The sequence below is a fragment of the Schistocerca cancellata genome, chromosome 7, assembly GCF_023864275.1.
Source record: "Schistocerca cancellata isolate TAMUIC-IGC-003103 chromosome 7, iqSchCanc2.1, whole genome shotgun sequence".
Lineage (NCBI taxonomy): Eukaryota > Metazoa > Arthropoda > Insecta > Orthoptera > Acrididae > Schistocerca > Schistocerca cancellata.
The window spans coordinates 593,391,248-593,416,833 of record NC_064632.1 but is presented as its reverse complement, the minus strand read 5'-3'; the positions used below and the strand labels follow the sequence as shown (position 1 = coordinate 593,416,833).

Here is a 25,586-nt window from a genome sequence, read left to right as displayed (position 1 = left end):
TTTTCTTGGTTTGCTTTTTTGTTTCCAAGCAAAAACTCCACACCCTCAAAACTACATTTATAATAGTATGTTCTATATCAGATAACTTTTAATTAATGTAAGTTTTTCCCTTCATATTGTTGAATATTGTGAATTTCTCTCAGAGTTGCAAATGCTATTACATTGGTTTGGCTCTTAAGTGTAGTCATTATTTCAGTTTTCAAACCATATGTTCCACATTATTCTGACATATACACATGTAGTTTCTTCAAGAGGAAGAGGACAACTGCATATTCCCATTGCCTGAAAAAATTCAACATACAGTAAATGGCTGCTAGTACTCAACTTCAGGAGACAGTATTCCAAGTGCAATTGATGGAAAACAATCAAAACAAGGAAAAAATGCTACCATGCTTTCAGAGCAGAGTGAAATAACTGATATGAAGTTATTCTATCTTTTGCCACTGAATAAAGTTTTATTTGGAGTAGACAGGTTTCATTTTCTTTAAAGCATTTTCAGTGCTCACTGAATTGGATCCATCATCATCAAACTAGTTCATGATGTAGCCTTTATGAGAACATATTATTTCTTTTACAAATTCTGTGGTCAAATCTGCTTATCACTGAAATGCTTTAAAAAAAGCAAAACGGGTAAGATCCAAATAAGACTTTGTACAGTTGCAAAAGACTGAATAACTCCCACAGTGCTTGTAAGACTGTGACTGCAGAAGACAAACCTCAGAAACAGAAAGACAACATGTATAGGGAAAAAAAGATTGCTAAACACAAAAAATAGATAACTTAATGTAAAAATGTTTTATACTTGTAACTTTGCTGTCTCTTGAAGTCTATTACTGGCCAGTTCGTAGTTTTACAGGTTTTTGAAGTTAATTTTCCTCTTTATATAAATCCAGTTTAAAGTTTAACACTGTGTTCTTGGAATGTCTTTCCACAAAACTGATAGTATGAAGAAAAAGTATTGTTGATTATTCTGAAAGAAGAGATTGGGAATATTTTACAATTACACAGGGTGTTTCACAACCCCTATTACAGGCATTTGTGGCTTGTAGAGGGGACTTAGTAGATAAAGTTTTGATAAGCAGCCTATGTCCAGGAATGTACTATTTGGTTGTAAAATAAATTTGAAGATCAGACCACTTCATAGTACACACACAGCAGAACTCTGACCAGTGTGCTCCACATGAGCTGCTGCAACTGGCTATCCTGCTATGCAGTGCACAAGGTGTATCTGCAAAGCACACTTTTGTAATCACCATTCACAAACCCCGGTGTGGAACTGCGGAGCACCACAGTTGACTATCCTAGTTGTGAATGTACATCTGGCCAGAGTGGCCGAGCGGTTCTAGGTGCTACAGTCTGGAACCGCTCGACAGCTACGGTCACATGTTCGAATCCTGCCTCAGGCATGGATGTGTGTGATGTCCTTAGGTTAGTTAGGTTTACATAGCTCTAAAATATAGGGGACTGATGACCCCAGAAGTTAAGTCCAATAGTGCTCAGAGCCATTTGAACCATTTTGTGAATGTACCAGTTTCTTAAAGCCATTGTTGTAATGGTACAAAATGGACTGAGCCACACCGGAAAACTTTTGTGGTGTGCAGCTCTATCATTACATAGTGATCCAATCTTCAAACTTATTTTTAAACCTGAATGGCACATTTCTGGATCTGGACTCTTTATCAGTACTTTATTTAGTAAGTCTCCTCTACAACCACTAGAAGGTTGTAATAGGAATTGTGAAACGTCCTGTATAATTTTGGAAGTATGTTTCTGCCTTAAGCAAACACAAGTTGTTATCATTAAGACATGCTTCGGTGAAATTGCAACACTGTTAGGGGGTCCTATACAATTATTTCATTAAAAATAGCGGTGCTATGTTGAAGATACAGATTGTTACACCCATCAAACATTCGTTATCACGAAAAAGAAAACTGGCGTTCTATGAATCGGAGCGTGGAATGTCAGATCCCTTAACCGGGCAGGTAGATTAGAAAATTTGAAAATGGAAATGGATAGGTTAAAGTTAGATATAGTGGGAATTAGTGAAGTTTGGTGGCAGGAGGAATAAGACTTTTGGTCAGGTGAATACAGGGTTATAAACACAAAATCAAATAGGGGTAATGCAGGAGTAGGTTTAATAATGAATAAAAAAAAAAGGTGTGCGGGTAAGCTACTACAAACAGCATAGTGAAAGTATTATTGTAACCAAGATAGACACGAAGCCCACGCCTACTACAGTACTACAAGTTTATATGCCAACTAGCTCTGCAGATGATGAAGAAATTGAAGAAATGTATGATGAGATAAAAGAAATTATTCAGGTAGTGAACGGAGACGAAAATTTAATAGTCGTGGGTGACTGGAATTCGAGAGTAGGAAAAGGGAGAAAAGGAAACATAGTAGGTGAATATGGATTGGGGTTAATAAATGAAAGAGGAAGCCGACTGGTAGAGTTTTGAACAGAGCATAACTTAATCATAGCTAACACTTGGTTCAAGAATCATGAAAGAAGGTTGTATACATGGAAGAATCCTGGAGATACTAGAAGGTATCAGATAGATTATATAATGGTAAGACAGAGATTTAGGAACCAGGTTTTAAATTGTAAGACATTTCCAGGGGCAGATGTGGACTCAGACCACAATCTATTGGTTATGAACTGTAGATTAAAACTGAAGAAACTGCAAAAAGGTGGAAATTTAAGGAGATGGGACCTGGATAAACTGAAAGAACCAGAGGTTGTACAGAGTTTCAGGGAGAGCATAAGGGAACAATTGACAGGAATGGGGGAAAGAAGTACAGTAGAAGAAGAATGGGTAGCTCTGAGGGATGAAGTAGTGAAGGCAGCAGAGGATCAAGTAGGTAAAAAGACGAGGGCTAGTAGAACTCCTTGGGTAACAGAAGAAATACTGAACATAATTGATGAAAGGAGAAAATATAAAAATGCAGTAAATGAAGCAGGCAAAAAGGAAAACAGACGTCTCAAAAATCAGATCGACAGGAAGTGCAAAATGGCTAAGCAGGCATGGCTAGAGGACAAATGTAAGGCTGTAGAGGCTTATCTCACTAGGGTTAAGATATATACTGCCTACAGGAAAATTAAAGAGACCTTTGGAGAAAAGAGAACCACTTGTATGAATATCAAGAGCTCAGATGGAAACCCAGTTCTACGCAAAGAAGGGAAAGCAGAGAGGTTCAAGGAGTATATAGAGGGTCTACACAAGGGCGATGTACTTGAGGACAATATTATGGAAATAGAAGAGGATGTAAATGGAGATGAAAAGTGAGATACAATACTGCGTGAAGAGTTTGACAGAGCAGTGAAAGACCTGAGTTGAAACAAGGCCCCGGGAGTAGACAACATTCCATTAGAACTACTGATGGCCTTGGGAGAGCCAGTCCTGACAAAACTCTACCATCTGGTGAGCAAGATGTATGAGACAGGCGAAATATCCTCAGACTTCAAAAAGAATATAATAATTCCAATCCCAAAGAAAGCAGGTGTTGACAGATGTGAAAATTACCAAACTATCAGTTTAATAAGTCACAGCTGCAAAATACTAATGCGAATTCTTTACAGACGAATGGAAAAACTGGTAGAAGCCCACCTCGGGGAAGATCAGTTTGGATTCCATAGAAATATTGAACACGTGAGGCAATACTGACCTTAAGACTTACCTTAGAAGAAAGATTAAGGAAAGGCAAACCTACATTTCTAGCATTTGTAGACTTAGAGAAAGCTTTTGACAATGTTGAATGGAATACTCTCTTGCAAATTCTAAAGGTGGCAGGGGTAAAATACAGGGAGCGAAAGGCTATTTACAATTTGTACAGAAACCAGATGGCAGTTATAAGAGTCCAGGGGCATGAAAGGGAAGCAGTGGTTGGGAAGGGAGTGAGACAGGGTTGAAGCCTCTCCCCAATGTTATTCAATCTGTATATTGAGCAAGCAGTAAAGGAAACAAAAGAAAAATTCGGAGTAGGTATTAAAATCCATGGAGAAGAAATAAAAACCTTGAGATTCACCGATGACATTGTAATTCTATCAGAGACAGCAAAGGACTTGGAAGAGCAGTTGAACGGAATGGACTGTGTCTTGACGGGAGGATATAAGATGAACATCAACAAAAGCAAAGCGAGGATAATGGAATGTGGTCGAATTAAGTCGGGTGATGCTGAGGGAATTAGATTAGGAAATGAGACACTTAAAGTAGTAAAGGAGTTTTGCTATTTTGGGAGCAAAATAACTGATGATGGTCAAAGTAGAGAGGATATAAAATGTAGACTGGCAATGGCAAGGAAAGCATTTCTGAAGAAGAGAAATTTGTTAACATCGAGTAGAGATTTAAGTCTCAGGAAGTCGTTTCTGAAAGTATTTGTATGGAGTGTCGCCATGTATGGAAGTGAAACATGGACGATACATAGTTTGGACAAGAAGAGAATAGAAGCTTTTGAAATGTGGTGCTACAGAAGAAAGCTGAAGATTAGATGGGTAGATCACATAACTAATGAGGAAGTGTTGAATAGAATTGGGGAGAAGAGGAGTTTGTGGCACAACTTGACAAAAAGGAGGGACAGGTTAGTAGGACATGTTCTGAGGCATCAAGGGATCACACATTTAGCATTGGAGGGCAGTGTGGAGGGTAAAAATCGTAGAAGGAGACCAAGAGATGAATACACTAAGCAGATTCAGAAGGATGTAGGTTGCAGTAAGTACTGGGAGATGAAGAAGCTTGCACAGGATAGGGTAGTATGGAGAGCTGCATCAAACCAGTCTTAGGACTGAAGACCACAACAACAACATCAAACATCTGATGAAGTAGGCACTTTCAGGGGTGGTGGTCAGTGACTGTGTTGACAAAGAGGTCCCATCTTCAACTGCTGGTGATCACATTAGATATACGCGATGTGAAAAATGGAATCCACTCGACCTCTCGGGATCAAATGAGGAGTTCCTTAAAACAAAAATAGCAATGAAATCAGCACACAAGTCACTGAATGTCTCACACCATGCTGAGAGTCATGTGATTTTTTTTCCCCATTATTAACATGTTTGAGTTCATTCGAGAAAGATTTCATTTTCATCTATAAACACAAAACGTGTCATAGCACATTCTTTATTCTTTATGCTGTTAAGTCATATGTATAAAGTGCACTGCTTTTCACATTTTATTCGTCAAATGATTTATCAACCTGTCCATTTCCTCTTTTCATATACATGTATGTAGTGTCTGACTTACTTACACAGCATTATTTTTGATGTGGTGCAGCATGCCTACTTGCCTTCAGAGCATCAAGAAACTCAGCAGCGCTTCCTTCACATGAAACGGATACATGAATGGCTTAGTTAAAATAATTGTGGCAAAAATGATGACTTATTTGGTAGTAGTTGTTGTAAGTAGTAAAAGACAATATTTTTATGGATTTATTGACCATTTCAGATAGATGAGCCATGGAACTGGGATCTGCTGTTCACCGATATAGCATCAGAGCTTCACAGTGAATGGGAAAGTACAGAAAACAAGGCAAAGGAAGTGACCTGAATTTATAGTCACACAACTAGATTTTAAATCAGTTGAGGGTTGCATCTGTTACTGATGTATAAATACGTAATTTTTCAGAGACTAGAATGGTGCACATAAGCTAAATTACAGCTGGACACATTTCAAAATGTGTGATAGTATTTAGGCTTTTCCAATGATTACTGCTCTCTCTGTTGTTCACAACTGTTACATAAAAACAATAGTTCTTAAGACCCCATTACTTTTGCTAAGGCCTACACCAACAGGAGCTTGCAAATATTTGGCTTATTTGTTTACAGTTTTATTTGGAGCCATCATTCCTCACCTACAGTCTTTTCTCCTCCTTGATTTTGAATTGACAGATAAGCTATTATCTCTATTGAGCTTTATGTAGAGTAATGTACATTCTTTTACATTTTCTGAAAAATATATTGATTTATAGCAGGTACATCTATGTTTGAAGAGAAATACACTACTTCTCAGCAAATGTTGTTTTTCTGTATTTTTTGTTTGTAATGCATAATTTTACATACATGGGCAATGTTAGCAATGTGGAAATACACCATTATGCATGCAGACAGAGATGTTTCATATGCTATTGTGTATTTATTTATTTTATACAATAGGACAATAACTGACTTGATGGTGCATCAGTTGTTTTTATATGTAATGTAGAACTACATTAATTGCTGGGACAAGATTGTCACTTCATTATTATTCATGTTAGTCCCAAGTTATATGACTATTCAAGAAAAGCATTGTGTAAGTCACCTTTTAAGTGTCTTCTGTCTGGAGGTCATTTGGCAGAAAATTATGTGAAATAGCTAGTTTGTGAGTATTTCAAATGCTTCCTCTGACTGAGAATCTTGCCAACTGTGTAATACACTATGTGATTTATTTTCTTAATACTGAAGGCATGGAAGCTGCTGAAATTCATCATCAGATCAGTTGAACTGTATGCAGAAAATGTTATGAGCAATGGGACAGTATGGCACTGGCTGAGAACTTTTAAAGATGGCCATACAAATGTGCATGATGAGGAACAAAGTGGATGACCTTCAGTCATTACTGACAAATTGATGAAAAGCAGAGAGAGCAGACACTTCATGATTTTGACATTATGTGATGAGTTTCTTCAAGTGTCAAGAAATGTACCTTATGCACCTGTTGCCTAATCAGGCAGCAGATTTCTATGAGGATGGTATTCAAAAACTTGTTGTATGATAAGATATTGGTGGGAATTATGTAGAAAAATAGATGAAAGTACAAGCTTTCATGAAGAGTAAAATTGCTGAGAAAAATCCAGGGTAGAATGAAACACTGTAACGAAAAAGATAGTTGCTACTCACCATATAGCTGAGATGTTGAGTTGCAGAAAGGCACAACAAAAAGACTGTCAGAAAATTAGCTTTTAGCTGACAAAAACACACACACACACACACACACACACACACACACACACACCATCTTGAAAACCAAACACTCACTCATATGACCACAGTCTCTGGCAGCTGGAGCCAGGCTGCCAGAGACTGTGTTCATATGTGTGTGAGCTTCATTTGCGTGTGTGTGTGTGTGTGTGTGTGTGTGTGTGTGTGTGTGTGTGTGTGTGTGTATTTATTTTGACAAAGTGGTTGCTAGCCAAGAGCTAACTTTCCGACGGTCTTTTTGTAGTGGCTTTCTGCCACTCAGAATCTGCGCTATATGTTGAGTAACAACTATCCTTTTGAAACTTCCTGGCAGATTAAAACTGTGTGCCCGACCGAGACTCGAACTCGGGACCTTTGCCTTTCGCGGGCAAGTGCTCTACCAACTGAGCTACCGAAGCACGACTCACGCCCGGTCTCACAGCTTTACTTCTGCCAGTATCTCGTCTCCTACCTTCCAAACTTGCTGTGAGACCGGGCGTGAGTCGTGCTTCGGTAGCTCAGTTGGTAGAGCACTTGCCCGCGAAAGGCAAAGGTCCCGAGTTCGAGTCTCGGTCGGGCACACAGTTTTAATCTGCCAGGAAGTTTCATATCAGCGCACACTCCGCTGCAGAGTGAAAATCTCATTCTGGGAACTATCCTTTTCATTATATTGTTAATGCTAAGAAAATTTTACTTGTTTTATTTTTATTTCCAAATGGTCCTTTTTGAATGACATTCCTTGTATTATGTGAGCTCCACTGCTTTTTGGTGCACATCAAACTCTTACACTTTATTAACAAATTTTTTTTGCAGATAATCACTAGAATATTAATACTCTCACTCGTGGGGAGGGGCATTTCTTTGGATTTTACACTGATACTTTTGGGTCTCCTACAGCTACCATTTTCTGGGTTGAATGTAGAGTTACCTAATCTAAAAACCCTTCTATGCATCCCACACAAACTCAGATACCTGGGTAGTGGCTGTGACATTTAGTAGACATACCTCTCATTTAGGAGCATCTTACATTTCTCAACACCATGGTACCCGTAGTTTCTCACAGAACCTTCAAGATCTCTGGTTCAGGCCTTCCACTCACCTTAGAATGAGGGTGCTACAATCAGTTCTGGTGACAATGTTGCAGATTGCGATCTTCATTGATACCCTGTGAGTAAGTCTGGTCTTCTCAGCCAGGTTTGCCAGTTGATCTGCAGCTGGTAGCACCCTGTTCCCTCAGTGGCTGCTGGGAAAGCATGTTGAATAAGCCCCTCCCCCCGGACTCCCAGGCATACACACTGAATGCATCTGGTGTTCCTTCCCATCCTTTGCCGTCATTTCCATAAGGGATTTCAATATTTGCTGTAAGTTTGAACTGCTGATGATTTAGGTTTGAATTGTCAAATATTGATAAACCCCTGTCCTTTTGCATTTGCCTCCCCCTGATTTAAGACACACCGTGTTTCCCAAGGAGTGAAGTGAGTCTCTCTTGCTCAATTCCAGTTTCAGAGGAAGACAGCATCTTGACCTAGTTGGTTGAGGGATTTGTGTAACAGCCTTAGTTCTCATGGTCCCTGTCCTCCCTGCACTGGATGCTTAGCCCTACCATTGGAATGCTCTCACAATCAAGTGAATGAGTGGGGATACATCCTGGACTTCTTGTAGGAGAGACAACACCCCCAGGAGAGGACAGAACTTAAGTATCTCTGATACATGACTCTGGCTCTTCCAGCACACCTGTTTGCAGCAGCTTCCAGTTGCTTCATAGTACTCAGAGTGATTTACAGCTTCTAACAAACAACTAACTCATCCCATGAGTACAATAGCACTCACAGTGGGGATGCATTGTGGCTGCTGCAGTGTTTAACAGAGCAATAAATGAATATGTTTTAACTAAGCTTTCTGATCTTGTTTTAAGTTCTGCATCTGCTATGATACAAGTAATACCAATTCCCTTTAAGAATGGATGTGATTAATGACGAAAACCTTTCTGTTGTGGTGACAGAAAAACTTGGTATACAAGTTACTAATTCCCTGAAGTCTTTTCAGAGGTCATGGTCAATAATGTATTTAAAAACAGCCTAATTAATGCAGACAGCAATACTCACTTCTTTGTTGGAAGGAAACTGAAGTATCCCATTGTGGGATGGTGCATGCACAAAGAAGACACTTCCCAGGAGAACAAAAGAGATCATTTGATCTGATAAAAATAACTGTTACTCTTTGGCAACAATTCTAATATAGTGCAAGAGAAAGCACACAGTTTATCACCATCGATTGCCCTCCAGGGTCAGAATTGGTTGTGGTCATGATCAGTGGTGCACGGGCATTGTCTTTGTCCAGTAGTGCTGTATTGATGACTCATTGTTTACTCGGCTGTAGACTCGGTAACACACTCTGCTGGAGAGCTGCAGGTGGCAGTCCTATATAGGCTGCCCAGTGTAGGTATACTCAGAAATAGCTGGTGTCATGTGGCTTCGCAGATGCAAAATAGTGCTGGCTGTCCAGTGACCGTGGCGCCCTCCATACTACAGCAGATGGCACAGTGAAGTCAAATAATGTCAGCTGCAGGCATCTGGTGCCACAGCAAGCTACAGGGCATTGCTGTGTGGCGGTTTGCCAAAACATCAGGCACCAGATGTACACAGCACTTTCTCCCTTTCACAGAGAGATGGCAAAGCTATCTCGATGCATAGACGGCGGCCACAGTGGAGGCAACAGCCGAGGACATAGTAGAAAACTAAATGCAACAAGACCTACAGCAGCTCCTCAAGGCCTTAGATCCATCCCAAAACTTGACACCTGAATCCATATCCCCCCTCGCACCAGCAGCTCAACCTGTCCCCACTCGTACCTTTTACCTACTCCAGAAACCCACCCTTGCATGTCTCCCTACGTGTCCTCCCATGGTGGCTGGGTACAGTGCCCCCACAAAATGAACCTCTACCTTTGTTGACCAACACTTCAAAGTATTGCCAATAACCTCCCATCCTTCACTCAAGACACTGCTCACTTCCTTCACTACCTTTTCACTGTTCCTGTCTTGCTACCACCAGACTCCTCCTTGGTCACTTGTGATACAGCTTCCTCATAACCCAACATTCTCATGCCGATGGCCTTGCAGCCATGGAATACTACCTTTTCCGACAGCTCCTGACACCAAACCCACCACCACTTCCCTAATCCTCGTAGCCAACCACCTCATGAAGCAGAATTATTTCACTTTTGAAGGCCAGATCCATAACCAAATCTGTGGTACAGTGTTGGGTACCCACATGGTATCATCATATGCCTATGTATATAAGGGCCATCTGGATGTATCTTTTCTTTCCAGTCAACACCTAAAACCCCTTTTCCAGGTCTGATTCCTTGATGACTTTTTTTGCGCATTTACTGTAGATAATTCTATGCAGACCATGACAAGTAACCAATTCTGTTAATGGACACAGTCAAGCTGTGGAAAATCACAAACTTGATCATCCAGTTGCCGGACATGCTATGCACCACAACAAAAGACTTTAAGAGGAACTACATTAAGTGGACTGTTTGGATACTCCATTCTAGCATGAGCTTCTCCAAAGTACTCAAGTGGCAATTTCCTCTAAGAACATACTGTGCTTCCGCAATCCCTCTGGCCCTGACCTTGTCCTCAAAGACACTGAATTCTGCTGCAATCAGAATCCTCAGGATTCCGGGAAAAATGATGAGATAGCAAAGTGAATCCCCTTATGTAACCATTGTGTCATTACAGTGTTAATTTTAAATGTTGTTCACTGTATGCTGATAGATGAAATTTGTCTCACTTGACTTGTGTTGATGTAATTTGAAATTTATCTTGGGCCTCTCAGTCAGCCAAGATGGCTACTAACACTGCAGGAGAATCTTGATATCAACGACAGTATTCTCTACCATGAGCTCTTTTGCCTGGATCCCTGATGGTTTTGTGGCATGTGAGGAGTAGTCTTTCTGCTGGAGGGTGAGCCACAATACTGAACACTGTGACGTCTTTGGCTGACCTGCCTTTAAAAGCATGTTATAGTCAGGAACTGCAATCTATATGCGTCATAAATGGAAGTCTCTGCCATGGCGTCTGCCTGAATGATTGGGCTAGTCTCAGGAACTGTTTAGGGATTTGTACATTTTTACTAATATATCGACTGACTTACAAGGAAGATTTGTCTGAACAATTTGTCATTGCTGAGTAGTGGTGTGTGTGTGTGTGTGTGTGTGTGTGTGTGTGTGTTTGTAATATATGTATATTTATCTGTTCCATATTTAACTGGTATTTGGAGTGACTTCTTGTGGAAATTTTGAGTGCTATGAGCTGATCAGGTAGAGATGAGACAGTATCTAGAGGGAAATGGAATAAAGTAACAGCCACCATAAATCCAAAGAGCATTGAAGCTTGACCTGGATCTATACATGTTATAAATTAAAGCCCCTGCCATGTCTTTCTGTCTGTATTTTAAAGTTAATCTCAGGAAATATTTTAGTTATTCTGATATGGTTTCTCTGATATGTAGACTGATTCATGATGGAAGGTTTGTATATATCACTATATATTATAAACAGTTCATTTGGCCATAGATACTTACCTGTGCACGGTAGTGGTGGGTTGCTAGTTAGGTATTGAAGATGACTCAGTTACTTTGGATCAGAGGCTAGACATATAACTTTTTTGTGTAAAGTGTTGTTGCCCACAGGATGTGCTGCATTCAGCATTTTTAGGTTAGAAATTAAGGCTGGACAATAAACAGTATACCTATAGTCTAGCCAGATGCTACCATTAACGTGATATAATATATCAGTCTTTAACTGATCTTTCCTAAGGTTCTTTTTTATTTGTCAAAAATACACAAAACAGTTTGTGAAACATGAACTGCACTTGATGATTTGTGGATGGGAATTGTTTGTTTCTTTGTGCTAACTGCAAGAAGGGAAACATCTCTCTCTCATGTAGAATTGCCTTAGAGTAGATCTCTTCACTGTTATGAACTTGTCAGTGGTGGGAGAGTAAATAATGACTTTTATCCCAGTGGTACAGTATGATTCTGAAGTCAGTGCCTAAATAATATGTAAGTGTGTCCAAAAATGAGCCTATTGGTGTCCAAGTGGTGTAAAACTCATTATTCTTGTTTTGAGATATTTAATGTTTTACTAGGTTTGTTGTACAAAATTCAGCAGTACTTTTCACAGCTTATTCTTTTCATCGTGTCTGTAATTTCAGTAGCTTTTTCTAACTGAAATTAAAATCTCTGTAAATTCTATTCAGTCATATACCTGATATAAGGGCCCAAATGATATTACACCGCTCGTGCTATAAAAAGGTAACGGATTTCATTTATTATGAAAATATACATGGGTTCAGCAACACTGTGAGGTACTTTAGAGAAACTGCGCTTCCCTTTTCAGAACCAGGCTTGAAATCTATCTTGTGAAATGTGATGTCCATTGAAAGAGTTTCCTTGGAAAAGAATGTGAATGGATCACTTTTTTGGTACAAGGTGTGCAACTTCGCTTCTGCTGTTTGGCGATACTGTATTAGTCTTTTGTTATATTCTCATTTGTTGTTTATTAATACTGTTAATAATAGTAGTTACTTCCCTTGTAGAGTAAGTTTGTGATTATTGTGGTCAGGTTTTTAACATCTTCTTATTGTAGTAGCGGAACTTAGAAAAAGTAAAATTTTACCATGAGTGAGAAGTGTGGGCTTTGCCGTAGGTTCGTGAGTAGTGGATTGCGGTGTGAGACTTGTTTGAAGTATTTTCACTGGGGGGAATGCAGTGGGGAAGCCAGTGGGCATTCTGGTGAGATCCTGTCCTGGAACTGCAGGTTATGTAGCAAGAGTAAGTTGATAGAGGAGCAGGAGCGTAAGATCTGTGCCCTTCAGGTGCAGTTGAAAAACGCACAGGAGGAGCTAGATAGGATGAGGAGGGAGAAGGGGGTTGGGGAATGGGAGCTGGCTGTTGGCAAGAGATCTGCTAGGAGAAGAAGATTTTCAGATAGTTTTACTATTGGTGTTTACAATAGATATGACCAACTGTCAGAGTCTAGTGGAGAGGAATCTCTAGTAGCTGTAGATGTAGGAAGTATGCAGCAGACCTCAGCAGTTTCTGTGCCTAGAACAGTTGCAGAGTCGAAGAGGAAGAAGAAGGTTCTGCTGTTAGGTAGTTCTCATGGCAGAGGTGTAGGCCAGCAGTTGCAGGAAGTGCTGGGGAGTGAGTACCAGGTCACCAGCATTGTGAAGCCTAATGCAGGGTTGGCTCAGGTGACTGTTACCATAGGGGGGTTATGTAGGGATTTTACTAAAGAAGATCAGGTAGTGATTGTGGGTGGGGCTGGTAATAGTATTGATAGGGATGGGGAGTATAACATAGATGGTGACCTGGAAAAGATAGCCACTCAGACTGGCAACACGAATGTGCATTTCGTGGAACTGTTTCAGCGTCACGATCGGCCTCATCTTAATACAGCCGTCAGGCGTAATAACATGAGACTTGGGGGTGCGCTGATGACAGAAAGCATGGGTCACATTTCAGTGGTGTCGGTGAAGTCTATCAGCAGGACGGGTTTCACTAGACACGGCCTGCACCTCAACAGGTATGGGAAGGGGAGGTTGGCAAAGCTTATAGGTGACAGCATAGGTGGGGTTGGTGGGATCACTCATGGGAAAATTCCTGCAGTAGTGGGTGTTAGAGCTGCACCTTTTTTAGATTGAAGTAAGCTGATAGGTATTCCTGCTTAAGGGAAGTCTCTCTAACAAGGGAATCACTTTTGACAAAGCTTAGGTATCTGAGTAATGAGGGAATTAGTATATTTCATCAAAATATACAAGGTATTAGAGATAAAGTTAGTGAACTGCTTATAGATGTTGACTCTGAAATTATTGGTATATCTGAACACTTCTTAAATAAGGAGATAATTCCGAGGCTTCCTTTACCAGGATACAGGTTGGCTGGCTGCTTTTCGAGGAGCTCTTTGCGGTGTGGGGGAGTAGCCATGTATGTGAAAAATGGCATCGCATTTGAGTCAATTGATGTTTCAAAGTACTGCACTGAAAAGGTGTTTGAATGTTGTGCAGGTGTGGTTAAATTTAATGGAGCTAAACTTGTAACTGTTGTTATTTATAGATCCCCAGACTCCGATTTCACAACATTTTTGCTAAAGCTAGAGGAGGTTCTTGGTTCACTTTATAGGAAATACAAAAAGTTAGTTATATATGGTGACTTCAATATTAATTGTATAAGTGATTGTGCAAGGAAGAGGATGCTGGTAGACCTCTTTAATTCATATAATCTTACGCAAACTGTATTCTTTCCAACGAGAGTGCAAGGGAACAGTAGAACAACCATAGACAACATTTTTGTTCATTCCTCATTACTAGAAGGGCATTCTGTTAGCAAAAAGGTGAATGGCCTTTCAAATCATGATGCGCAAATTTTAACTTTAAAAGATTTTTATGCTGCAACATGTGTTAAATATAGTCATCAGCTGTTCAGGAAAGCTGATCCAGTTGCTGTAGAGACCTTTGTAAACCTTATAAAGGAACAAGAGTGGCAAGATGTTTATAGCGCTGATACAGTAGACGATAAATATAATGCTTTTCTCAAGACGTTTCTCATGCTCTTTGAAAGTTGCTTTCCGTTAGAACGTTTAAAACAGGGTAATAGCACAAACAGGCAGCCTGGGTGGCTGACTAAAGGGATAAGAATATCTTGTAGAACAAAGTGGCAATTATATCAAAACGTTAGAAACAGTCAAAATCTAAATGCAACAGCCCATTACAAACAGTATTGTAAGGTGCTTAAAAATGTTATTAGGAAGGCAAAAAGTATGTGGTATGCAGATAGAATAGCTAAGTCTCAGGATAAAATTAAAACCATATGGTCAGTCGTAAAGGAAGTTGCTGGTCTGCAGAGACAGGTCGAGGATATAGAATCAGTGCGTAGTGGGAATGTCCATGTTCTGATAAGTCGTGTCCGCCGCTCGTGGTCTCGTGGTAGCGTTCTCGCTTCCCGAGCACGGGGTCCCGGGTTCGATTCCCGGCGGGGTCAGGGATTTTCACCTGCCTCGAGATGACTGGGTGTTTGTGTTGTCCTCATCATTTCATCATCATCCAGGAAAGTGGCGAAATTGGACTGAGCAAAGATTGGGTAATTGTACGGGCGCTGATAACCACGCAGTTGAGCGCCCCACAAACCAAACATCATCATCATCATCATGATAAGTCGCATATATGTACAGTATTTAATAATCACTTTCTGAATATAGCAGGTGAACTAAATAGAAACCTAGTCCCAACAGGGAATCATATAGCGCTCTTAGAAAAAAGTGTTCCGAGACTGTTACCTGAAATGCTCGTCCATGATACTGACAAGAGGGAGATTGAGTTAATAATTAAATCACTAAAGACCAAGAACTCTCATGGATATGACGGGGTATCTAGCAGAATACTGAAGTATTGTTCTATGTATGTTAGCCTAATTCTCAGCCATATCTGTAACTTTCCCTTTAGGAGTGGTCAGTTTCCTGACTGATTAAAGTACTCGGTAGTGAAGCCACTTTATAAAAAGGGAGACATTGATAATGTTGACAATTTTAGACCTATTTCTATGCCATCGGTGTTTGCTAAAGTTATCGAGAAGGTTGTATATACAAGGTTACTGGAGCATTTAAATTCACATAATTTGCTGTCAAATGTTCAGTTTGGTTTTAGAAATGGTTTAACAACTGAAAATGCTATATTCTCTTTTCTCTGTGAGGTTTTGGACGGATTAAATAAAAGGTTGCAAACGCTAGGTGTTTTCTTTGATTTAACGAAGGCTTTTGACTGTGTTGACCACAAAATATTACTGCAGAAGTTGACCATTATGGAGTAAGGGGAGTAGCTTACAATTGGTTCGCCTCTTACTTTAAGAACAGAAAGCAGAGGGTAATTCTCCGCAATATTGAGAGTGGTAGTGATGTTCAGTCCCAATGGGGCACTGTTAAGTGAGGCATTCCCCAAGGGCCAGTGCTGGGGCCACTGTTGTTTCTTATTTATATAAATGATATGCCTTCTAGTATTACAGGTGATTCAAAAATATTTCTGTTTGCTGATGACACCAGCTTGATAGTGAAGGATCTTGTGTGTAATATTGAAACAGTAACAAATAATGTAGTTCATGAAATAAGTTTGTGGCTTGTGGAAAATAATTTGATGCTAAATCACAGTAAGACTCAGTTTTTACAGTTTCTAACTCACAATTCAACAAGAACCGATATTTTGATCAGACAGAATGGGCATATTATAAGCGAGACGGAACAGTTCAAATTCCTAGGCATTCGGATAAATAGTAAGCTGTTGTGGAAAGCCCATGTCCAGGATCTTGTTCAGAAGCTAAATGCTGCTTTATTTACCATTAGAACAGTATCTGAAATAAGTGACACTTCAACACGAAAAGTAGTCTACTTCACATATTTTCATACACTTATGTCGTATGGTATTATTTTTTGGGGTAATTCTTCTGATTCAAAAAGGGTATTTTTGGCTCAAAAACGGGCTGTTCGAGCTATACGTGATGTAAGTTCGAGAACCTCTTGTCGACCCCTATTCAAAAATCTGGGAATTCTGACATTGCCCTCACAGTATATATTTTCTTTAATGTCGTTTGTTGTTAGCAATATTAGTCTATTCCCAAGAGTTAGCAGCTTTCAGTCAGTTAATAATAGGCAGAAATCAAATCTGCATGTAGAATGCACTTCCTTGACTCTTGTGCAGAAAGGAGTGCAGTATTCTGCTGCATCCATTTTCAATAAGCTACCACAAGAACTCAAAAATCATAGCAGTAGCCCAAACTCTTTTAAGTCTAAACTGAAGAGTTTCCTCATGGCTCACTCCTTCTATTCTGTCGAGGAGCTCCTGGAAGAGCTAAAAATTAAGCAAATTCCAGTGTTACATTGTTGATTGTCTTCATTTAAACTTACGACTTGTCACCTGAATATGTTTTTTTTTTTTTTTTTTTTATATTTCATTTTATCTGTTTCTAATATCGTGTTATAATTTCATGTATTGACTCGTTCCATGACCATGGAGACTTCTCCTTAATTTGGTCCCACGGAACAATAAATAAATAAATAAAATAAATAGATACGTGGTGACAATGGTAAGTAGCGGTCAAAAGAAACAGATCGCAGACATCAGGCAGTTAGCTTAGACTTTGGTCAACATAACCTCATTCAAACATTAGTTGATTAGTGTCTGCATTATAAAGTTGTTCTTGATTGAAAATGTCAGTTTACGAGCCTAATTCTTGTCATTTGTGGGAGGTCTTACTGTTTTGTTTCAAGATGAAGAAAACAGTGGCTGAGTCTCATCGAATGCTGTCAAGTACATATGGTAAGGACACTATTAGTGAAAGAATGTGTTGTGAGTGGTATCAACGCTTCAAAAACAGTGATTTTAGTGTCATAGACCGGCATAGTGGTGAAAGAGAGAATGTTTTTGAAGATGCAGATCCATTGTGAGTAGGATTCCTGACTATCTGTTCTTGGTAGTTTTCAGAGAAGGCATTTAGTAAAGTTTCACAGGATTCTTATCACACCCACCACTAACAAAACTAATTTTCTCAATTAATTGTTAGATTATTGAAGTCTCCACCGATGATTACAGTATGACTGGGGAACTTATGTATGTATAGCCACAGGGCATGTGGCCTGTAATTGAAAAAGTTCATACGATCTCTGCATTGGCAAAGGATTCTGGAATAGTCCCCCGTTCAGATCTCCAGGAAGGGTCTGCCAAGGGGGGGGGGGGGGGTGATCATGAGAAAAAGCAAGAATAACCAACAAAAAGATAATGTTCTACGAATTGGGACGTGAAATGTCAGAAGCTTGAACATGGTAGGGAAGCTAGAAAATTTGAAAAGGGAAATGCAAAGACAGTCCAGTTATAGAAGAGGTTAGTGAAGGGAAATGGAAAGAAGAGAAGAATTTCTGGTCATATGAGTATAGTGTAATATCAACAGCAGCGGAAAATGATATAACAGGAGTAGGATTCATTATGAATAGGAAGTTAGGGCAGAGAGTGTGCTACTGTTAACAGTTCAGTGATAGTGTTGTTCTTATCAGAATCAATGGCAGACCAACACCGACAACAATAGTTCAGGTATATATGCCAACATTGCAAGCTTAAGATGAAGAGATAGAGTAAGTGTATGAGGATACTGGAAGGGTAATATAGTATGTATATGGGGGTCTGGAATGCATTTATAGGGGAAGGAGTAGAAGGAAAGGCTACCGGAGAATATAGGCTTGGGACAAGAAAAGAGAGAGAAGGAAGACTAATTGAGTTCTGTAATAAATTTCAGCTAGTAATAGTGAATACTCTGTTCAAGAATCACAAGAGGAGGAGGTATACTTGGAAAAGACCAAGTGATATGGGAAGATTTCAGTTAGACTACATCATGGTCAGACAGATTCCAAAATCAGATACTGGATTGTAAGGTGTGCCCAGGTGCAGATATCCAAGGCCTGTCTAAAAAGTGTCTGACCTATGGCCAGAGAAAATATTTCAAATATTTGACAGTGTTTGGACCCTAATCCCCTTCAAAGTAGGCCCCTTGTGCTTGCACACACTTAGCAGACCAATCCTTTCACTGCCAGAAACACCTCTGGAAGTCTTCTTTTGGAATGGTATTCAGCTACATCGTGTTCCACATTATCTCTTCTCTACTCTCAAAACAGGATCCTTTCAGTGGTGTCTTCAATTTTGATAACAACCAGAAGTCACAAGGAACCATGTCTGGAGAGTAGGGAGGTTGGTGAATGGCTGTAATTCCATGTTTGGCCAAGAAATTTTGGATCAAGTGAGATGAATGTCCAGGGACGTTGTCATGATGCACTTGCCAGTTTTTCGCCATCCACATGTCTGGTCTTTTGTGCCAAACTGCATCAAGGAGTCACCGGAGAACATCCTGATAGTACTTCTTTGTCACTGTTTGTCCATCCAGTGCGTATTCATGATGCACAATTCCACGGACATCAAAGAAGACAGTCAGCTTCACCTTGATTTTGCTTCGCACCTGCCGCACTTTCTTCAGCCTTAGAGACTCTGGATGCTTCCATTGCGACGACTGTCTTTCTGATTCTGGGTTATACCTGTACACCCATGACTCATCTCCAATTATCAGGGTTTTCAGAAACCCAGGATCAGTGTTGGTGGTGTCCAGAAAGACCTGTGCAACGTCAAAATGGAGGTCTTTTTGTTCCAGCGACAACAACTTGGCACAAATTTCACAGCCACTTGCTGCATGTTCAAATCATCACACATAATTGCATATGCAGAATCTTTACTCACTCTAACATCTTGGGCAATCTCCCGCATGGTCAAACGATGATCTGCTATCACCAAATTTTGCACCCTCTCTACAACAACTGCACTCCGAGCAGTTTGGGGCCTGCCAGAACACTGGTCACTCTCCGCTGATGTGCGGCCATTTTTGAATCAGTTGAACCACTCTTTAATTTGTGTTACACCCATTGCATAGCCTCCAAATACCTGCTGAATCTTACGAATTGTTTTGCATTGAGCATCACCAAGTTTTTGACAAAATTTGATGCAGTATCTTTGCTCAACACCTTAAGTTATCTTGAGAGAATCGGTAGTCTGACAAACAGGTTGTGTAGCACTTCACTCAGTGACTGACAGGCAGTGACTGACACACTGGAAGGTGGGGACAAAATTCATGCATATGCATAAAGGTCTCTTTCTTTACTGCGTACAGTGGCACTGTGCTATCGTCTCTATTTTGCACGGGAAAATCAAAGGTCGGATACTTTTTAGACAGACCTCGTAGTGATGAGGAGTAGGCAGAAGTTTAAGAGATTAGTCAGGAAGAATCAGTATGCAAAGAACTGGGATACAGAAGTACTAAGCAATGACGAGATACGCTTGAAGGTCCCTAGGGCTATAGATATAGCAATAAGGAATAACGCAGCAGGCAGTACAGTTGAAGAGGAATGGACATCTCTAAAAAGGGCAACCACAGAAGTGGGACAGGAAAACATAGGTGCAAAGAAGTAACTGCAAAAAAACCATGGGCTACAGAAGAAATACTTCAGTTGATCAATGAAAGAAGAAAGTACAAAAACTGTGGTATCACCGCCAGACACCACACTTGCTAGGTGGTAGCCTTTAAATTGGCCGCGGTTCGTTAGTATACGTCTGACCCGCATGTAGCCACTATCAGTGATTGCAGACCGAGCGCCACCACACGGCAGGTCTAGAGTGACTTCCTAGCACTCGCCCCAGTTGGACAACCGACTTTGCTAGCGATGGTTTACTGACAAAATACGCTCTCATTTGCCAAGACGATAGTTAGCATAACCTTCAGCTACGTCATTTGCTATGACCTAGCAAGGCGCCATTACCAGTTATTATTGAGATTATGAATAATGTACCGTCAAGAGCGATGTTCACCATTTATGGATTAAAGTTAAGTATTCCACCAGCTACATCAGTTTTTTCTAAATTCTAATTTCCTTGACCTGTTCCATGACCTCACGCCAGCCTGCGTGAGCTAAAACGCGTGCCTTTCGGCTTCCTTTAATAACACGGGGTTGGCTCTCCTGCCAATCCACAACAAAAACTTTCAGGGGAATTCAGGAATACAGAAATACAAGTCGCTGAGGGATGAAATAAATAGGAAGTGCAGCAAAGCTACAACAAAATGGCTGCATGAAAAATGTGAAGAAATCTAAAAAGAAATGATTCTCAGAAAGACTGGCTCAGCATGCAAGTAAGTCAAATAAACTTCGGTGAATTTAAAAGCGATGGTGGTTACATTAAGAGTGCAATGGGAATTTTACTGTCCAGTGCAGCGGAGAGAGCAGATAGTTGGGAAGAGTACATTGAAGGCCTCAATGAGGGGAAAGATTTGTCTGATGTAATGGAAGAAGACTCCTGTTAGTCGATAAAGAAGAGATAGGGGATCCAGAATCAGAATTTAAGAGAGCTTTGGAAGGCTTGAGATCAAATAAGGCAGAAGGGATAAATAACATTCCATCAGAATTTCTAAAAACATTGGAGGAAGTGGCAACATAACAACTATTAATGTTGGTGTGTAGAATGTATGAGTCTGCTGAGGTACCATCTGACTTTTGGAAAAATATCATCCACACAGTTCCGAAGACTGCAAGAGCCAACAAGTGTGAGAATTATCGTACAATCAGCTTAACAGCTCATGCATCCTAGTTGCTAGCAAGAATAATACACTGAAGAATGGAAAAGAAAATTGAGAATGTGGCAGACGACTATCAGTTTGGCTTTAGGAAAGGTAAAGGTAGCTGAGAGGCAATACTGATTTTGCAGTTGATAATAGAAGTAAGGCAAAAGAAAAATCAAGACACGTTCATAGGATTGTTGACCCGGAAAAAGTGTTCGACCATGTAAGTTGATGCAACATGTTCAAAATTCTGAGAAAAATAAGGATAAGCTATAAGGAGAAACAGGTAATATACAATATGTATAAGAGTCAATAGGAAATAATAAGACTGGATGACCAAGACCGAAGAGCTGGGATAAGAAAGGGTGTAAGACAGAGATGGCGTCTTTCACCCCCACTGTTCAGTCTGTACATCAAAGAAGCAATGATTGAAATAAAAGAAAGGTTTCAGAGGTGAAAGCATGTCAGTGATATGATGCACTGACGACATTGCTACCCTGAGTGAAAGTGAAGAAGAATTACATGGTCTGCTGAATGGAATGAACAGTCTTATGAGTACAGAATATGGATTGACAGTAAACCAAAAAAAGATGAAAGTAATGAGAAGTAGCAGAAATGAGAACAGCGAGAAACTTAACATCAGGACTGATGGTCACAAAGTAGATGAAGTTAAGGAATTCTACTACCTAGGCAGCAAAATAACAAGTGACAGACAGAACAAGGAGGATGTGTACATGTTGGGATCATATCAGGTTGGCAGCCGAGGTGTTTTCCCTACACGTAAAATGATAAATTCCAGGATTCAGGGAAAAAAATGGTTTTATTCCCAAGAACTACCAGTAACAGATACAATGTTCATGAAAATTGGCTATGGCTGCAGGGTGAACCGCACATGGTATGGAGAGAGCATTTTGCTCTCAATAGGAAACTGGTGCCCACGTCCGAAGGGTAAAGAAGCTGGAAGGCAAGAGAGCGACCCACTGTTGTGGCTGCTACCTCCCTGGCACTCTCGTGTACCTCACATGACGACATCCAGTCCTGCCATTGGCGAGTTTGTGGCAGAAAGTTGCCACCTCTCACTCAGCAAGACTGTGGTGGCACCCCTAGCTCAGCGTATTAGTTTAGCAGCCAGCCACAGGTACTGTGGAGTAGTTTATGTTACTGCTCACGCCACTGCCTGAGGCTAAGCTAAAATGATGGAAGTAGAGTAGAATAAAATTTTTACCATTATTACCTGTCACCATGTACAATTCCTTCCATGAGAGCTGGTTACAGACTTGTGATTGTTACAGTGGTTGACACTAATCACTCTTAATGACCAAAACACAAAAAGGTTTTCTTTTGAAGTATGTGGAAGGTGACCAACATTTAGTGTTTTTTATTTAAAAAGGGGATCTTAAAACTAATGAATTGTTGAATTCTCATTTTAAAAAATTTATCATGAGATATGCTATAGGGTCAGGGGGTCCAAAGTGTTTTTACTGTACAATATCATTATCCATTGGTGTCACATGAGTTATTCATAATTGGAAGTTTCTGGTAATATAATGTCTTTTTGCACACACTTTGTGAAGCCATCGGAGTTGGTGCAGCAGCCATGTGCTTGGAACCAAAGCGGTGGTGGTCGCAGTGGCAGCGACCAGCTGAACCGAAGTGCTCTGTCACCAGGGCACCATAATACAGACCCAGAGTTGAGGTGGTTAAAGGGCTGCAAAATTCACAGGCGGGGATTGCATTAATGGAGGCTCAAGTGACTCACAATAAACAGGGGGTAAACTAACAATAAGAGATAGATACGAGTACAGAAAAGGCGTAATTGGCAATTGAAGGAACCAAGTATCAAACGTTTTCATTACAAATAATTAGTTTGTTTTTACTCATGGCATCTAAAAACTACTTTCTCACAAACTGTTTTTAACTAATTTGCTTAAAACTTGAATAAGCAGTTATACAAAACTCTGTAGCTTAACCTACTGCGAGGGCCATGACTGTGAAGTTGTGTGACTCATCAGACTTTACCCACGGTATTCACCATTTGGCTGGGGATGTGGTACAACCTGTGTGCTGTTGGCAGCTCGCGGTGTCTACAGTAACCGTATTTATACTAAATTCATGAAAAGTAGCCAATGGTCAGTAAAACTACAGGTACAGGCATAAAGCTTGAAATGACCACTCGGTTGGAATAATTCTGAGTGTGCCATTCAGCAATGTGCGCAGTGGCAAACAGAGCGATGAAGGAACACAGTTTTGTGACAACCGACAAGCAGCAATGTTGTATTTCTACCCTTAAGGTTAGGTGTGCATTACCAATAACTTAGCGAGGCTTTGCTTTCATTAGGACACTGTTGACGCCTTATGGCAAGACCTAAGTAAACGAAATGGATCACTGCAACAAGAAAGAAGCAGTACCTCAGTGTAATGTTGCTGGAAAAGAATGTGATAGTCTTGGTGCTGTCAGAGGACTTAGTCACGATTAATTCAGCTAGCTCCTATTCGACAGAAGAAAGAAATACAGAACAGAGCTGACAACATGGCAATAAAGTAAGTGATAAAAGCAGAAGGGTCAAAAAATTAGCTGGAGCAGCATGTGGTCATAGGCGCCCACTGACAGTTCCAGCAGAATGGACACACCGCGCCCCATCAGTAGCGTAAACAACCGAGTCATCAGAATCGATCCAAGCTTATTCAGACTACCGTAGAAAACAGTAGCTGTATAGTCTCGTGTCAATCTATAGTTTACATGTTTTGATGCTTCCATTTCCCTAAGGGCATAGTGGCATGGTCACTAAGCGAGTGCTTCACTAGTCGGTGTGCCTTATTTTAGCGTATTCGAGAGAGCTTATGGCGTCACTGAGACAATGATTCTGAGTGTGTTGAGTGTGTTTTAGTGCAGGTAACTACTATCAGTTCTCATGGGCAATCTTTTCCTATCTCCTGTTTTATGGGGATTGCTACTGTACCTAAGTCATAGAAGTAACATGTGTCATGGCGCATACACTGTGCTTGGCTTCAGCGCGAAAAGTATACGCAGTGAGAGCAAATTGTTATTTATAATATTTAGTGAGGAGGTATGCCCTCATATTTGGGATGTTTACCTCAACTGCTGTTTTCAAATAAAAGAAATTGTGATAATACAAGGGGTATTTGAAAAGTCCGTGCAAAAATAAAAACTACTTACGTTTTTGGGATAAACCTTTCTTATTTTTTGACATAGTCTCCTTTTAGACTTCGTCCAATGCTGTTCTAATTTGTTGATCCCTTCCAAATAATAGGAATTGACCAAGTCTGCAAAATAGCTATTAGTTGCTGCAATCATCTCCTCGTTTGAATAAAATCTTTGTCCTGCCAGCCATTTCTTCAAATTGGGGAACAAACAGTAGTCTGAGGGAGCCAAGTCTGGAGAATGGTGTGGGAGGGGGGGGGGGGGGGGAGGATGTGAAACGAGTTGGAATCCTATTTCCATTAATTTTGCGACCACAACTGCTGAGGTGTGTGCTGGTACATTGTCGTGATGGAGAAGGACTTTTTTGCGGTACAATTGCTGGCTTTTTTCTTGAAGCTCGGTTTTCTGACGGTCCAATACTGATGAATAATATGCACCTGTAATAGTTTTACCCTTTTCCAGGTAGTCGATGAGGATTATCCCTTGCGAATCCCAAAAGACAGTCGCCATAACCTTTCCAGCCGAAGTATTGGCCTTCGTCCCTTTTTCTTGCAGATTCTCGCTTGGGAACTCATTGTTTAGATTGTTGTTTGGTCTCAGCAGTATAGTAATGTGCCCATGTTTCATCCACAGTTACGAAACGCTTAAGGTCCTGTGAATTCTTCCTGAACAGGTGCAAACCATCCTTGCAACACTTCACACGATTCTGTATTTGGTCAAGCGTGAGCAATTGCAGAACCCATCTTGCGGATAGCTTTCTCATGTCCAAATGTTTATGCAAAATATTATGAACCCATTCATTCGAGATGCCCACAGCACTAGCAATCTCATGCACCTTAACTCTTCTGTCATTCATCACCATATCATGGATTTTATCAATGATTTCTGGAGTCATAACCTCCACAGGGCATCCAGAACGTTCAGCATCACTTGTACCCATATGGCCACTCTAAAAAATTTTGAAACCACTTATAAACTGTTCTAATTGAAGGTGCAGAGGCACCGTAATGTTTATCAAGCTTCTCTTTAGTCTCCTGAGGCATTTTGCCTCTCATAAAGTAATGTTTAATCACCACACGAAATTCTTTTTTCGTCCATTTTTTGACAATCACTCAACTTCCTTGATTCACACGAATCCCAAACACAAAGAAATAGACCAATATAGCTGAAACTTTGTGTGCATTTTTTCCAAAGATGCTACTAACTAAACATGACCTTGATACGCCCCAATGGTGCCATCTCTTAGACTTTGTACGGACTTTCCAAACGCCCCTCGTATGAAGTATCTATG

The 25,586-nt window shown here is 40.3% G+C and overlaps 1 protein-coding gene across 2 annotated transcripts in view; it reads left to right on the top strand.

The window, feature by feature from the left end:
* Positions 1-6,755, top strand: part of LOC126092016 (intraflagellar transport protein 43 homolog) — a 129,247-nt gene extending 122,492 nt beyond the window's left edge. Inside the window, exon 7 of one of the 2 annotated variants that reach the window (XM_049907403.1) lies at positions 5,442-6,755. In XM_049907403.1, the coding sequence (XP_049763360.1) occupies positions 5,442-5,445 (4 nt within the window). In that variant the 3' untranslated portion in view covers positions 5,446-6,755. The remainder of the gene's footprint in view (positions 1-5,441) is intronic. The other variant, XM_049907402.1, reaches the window with a different exon arrangement.
* The last annotated feature ends 18,831 nt before the right edge of the window (positions 6,756-25,586 follow it).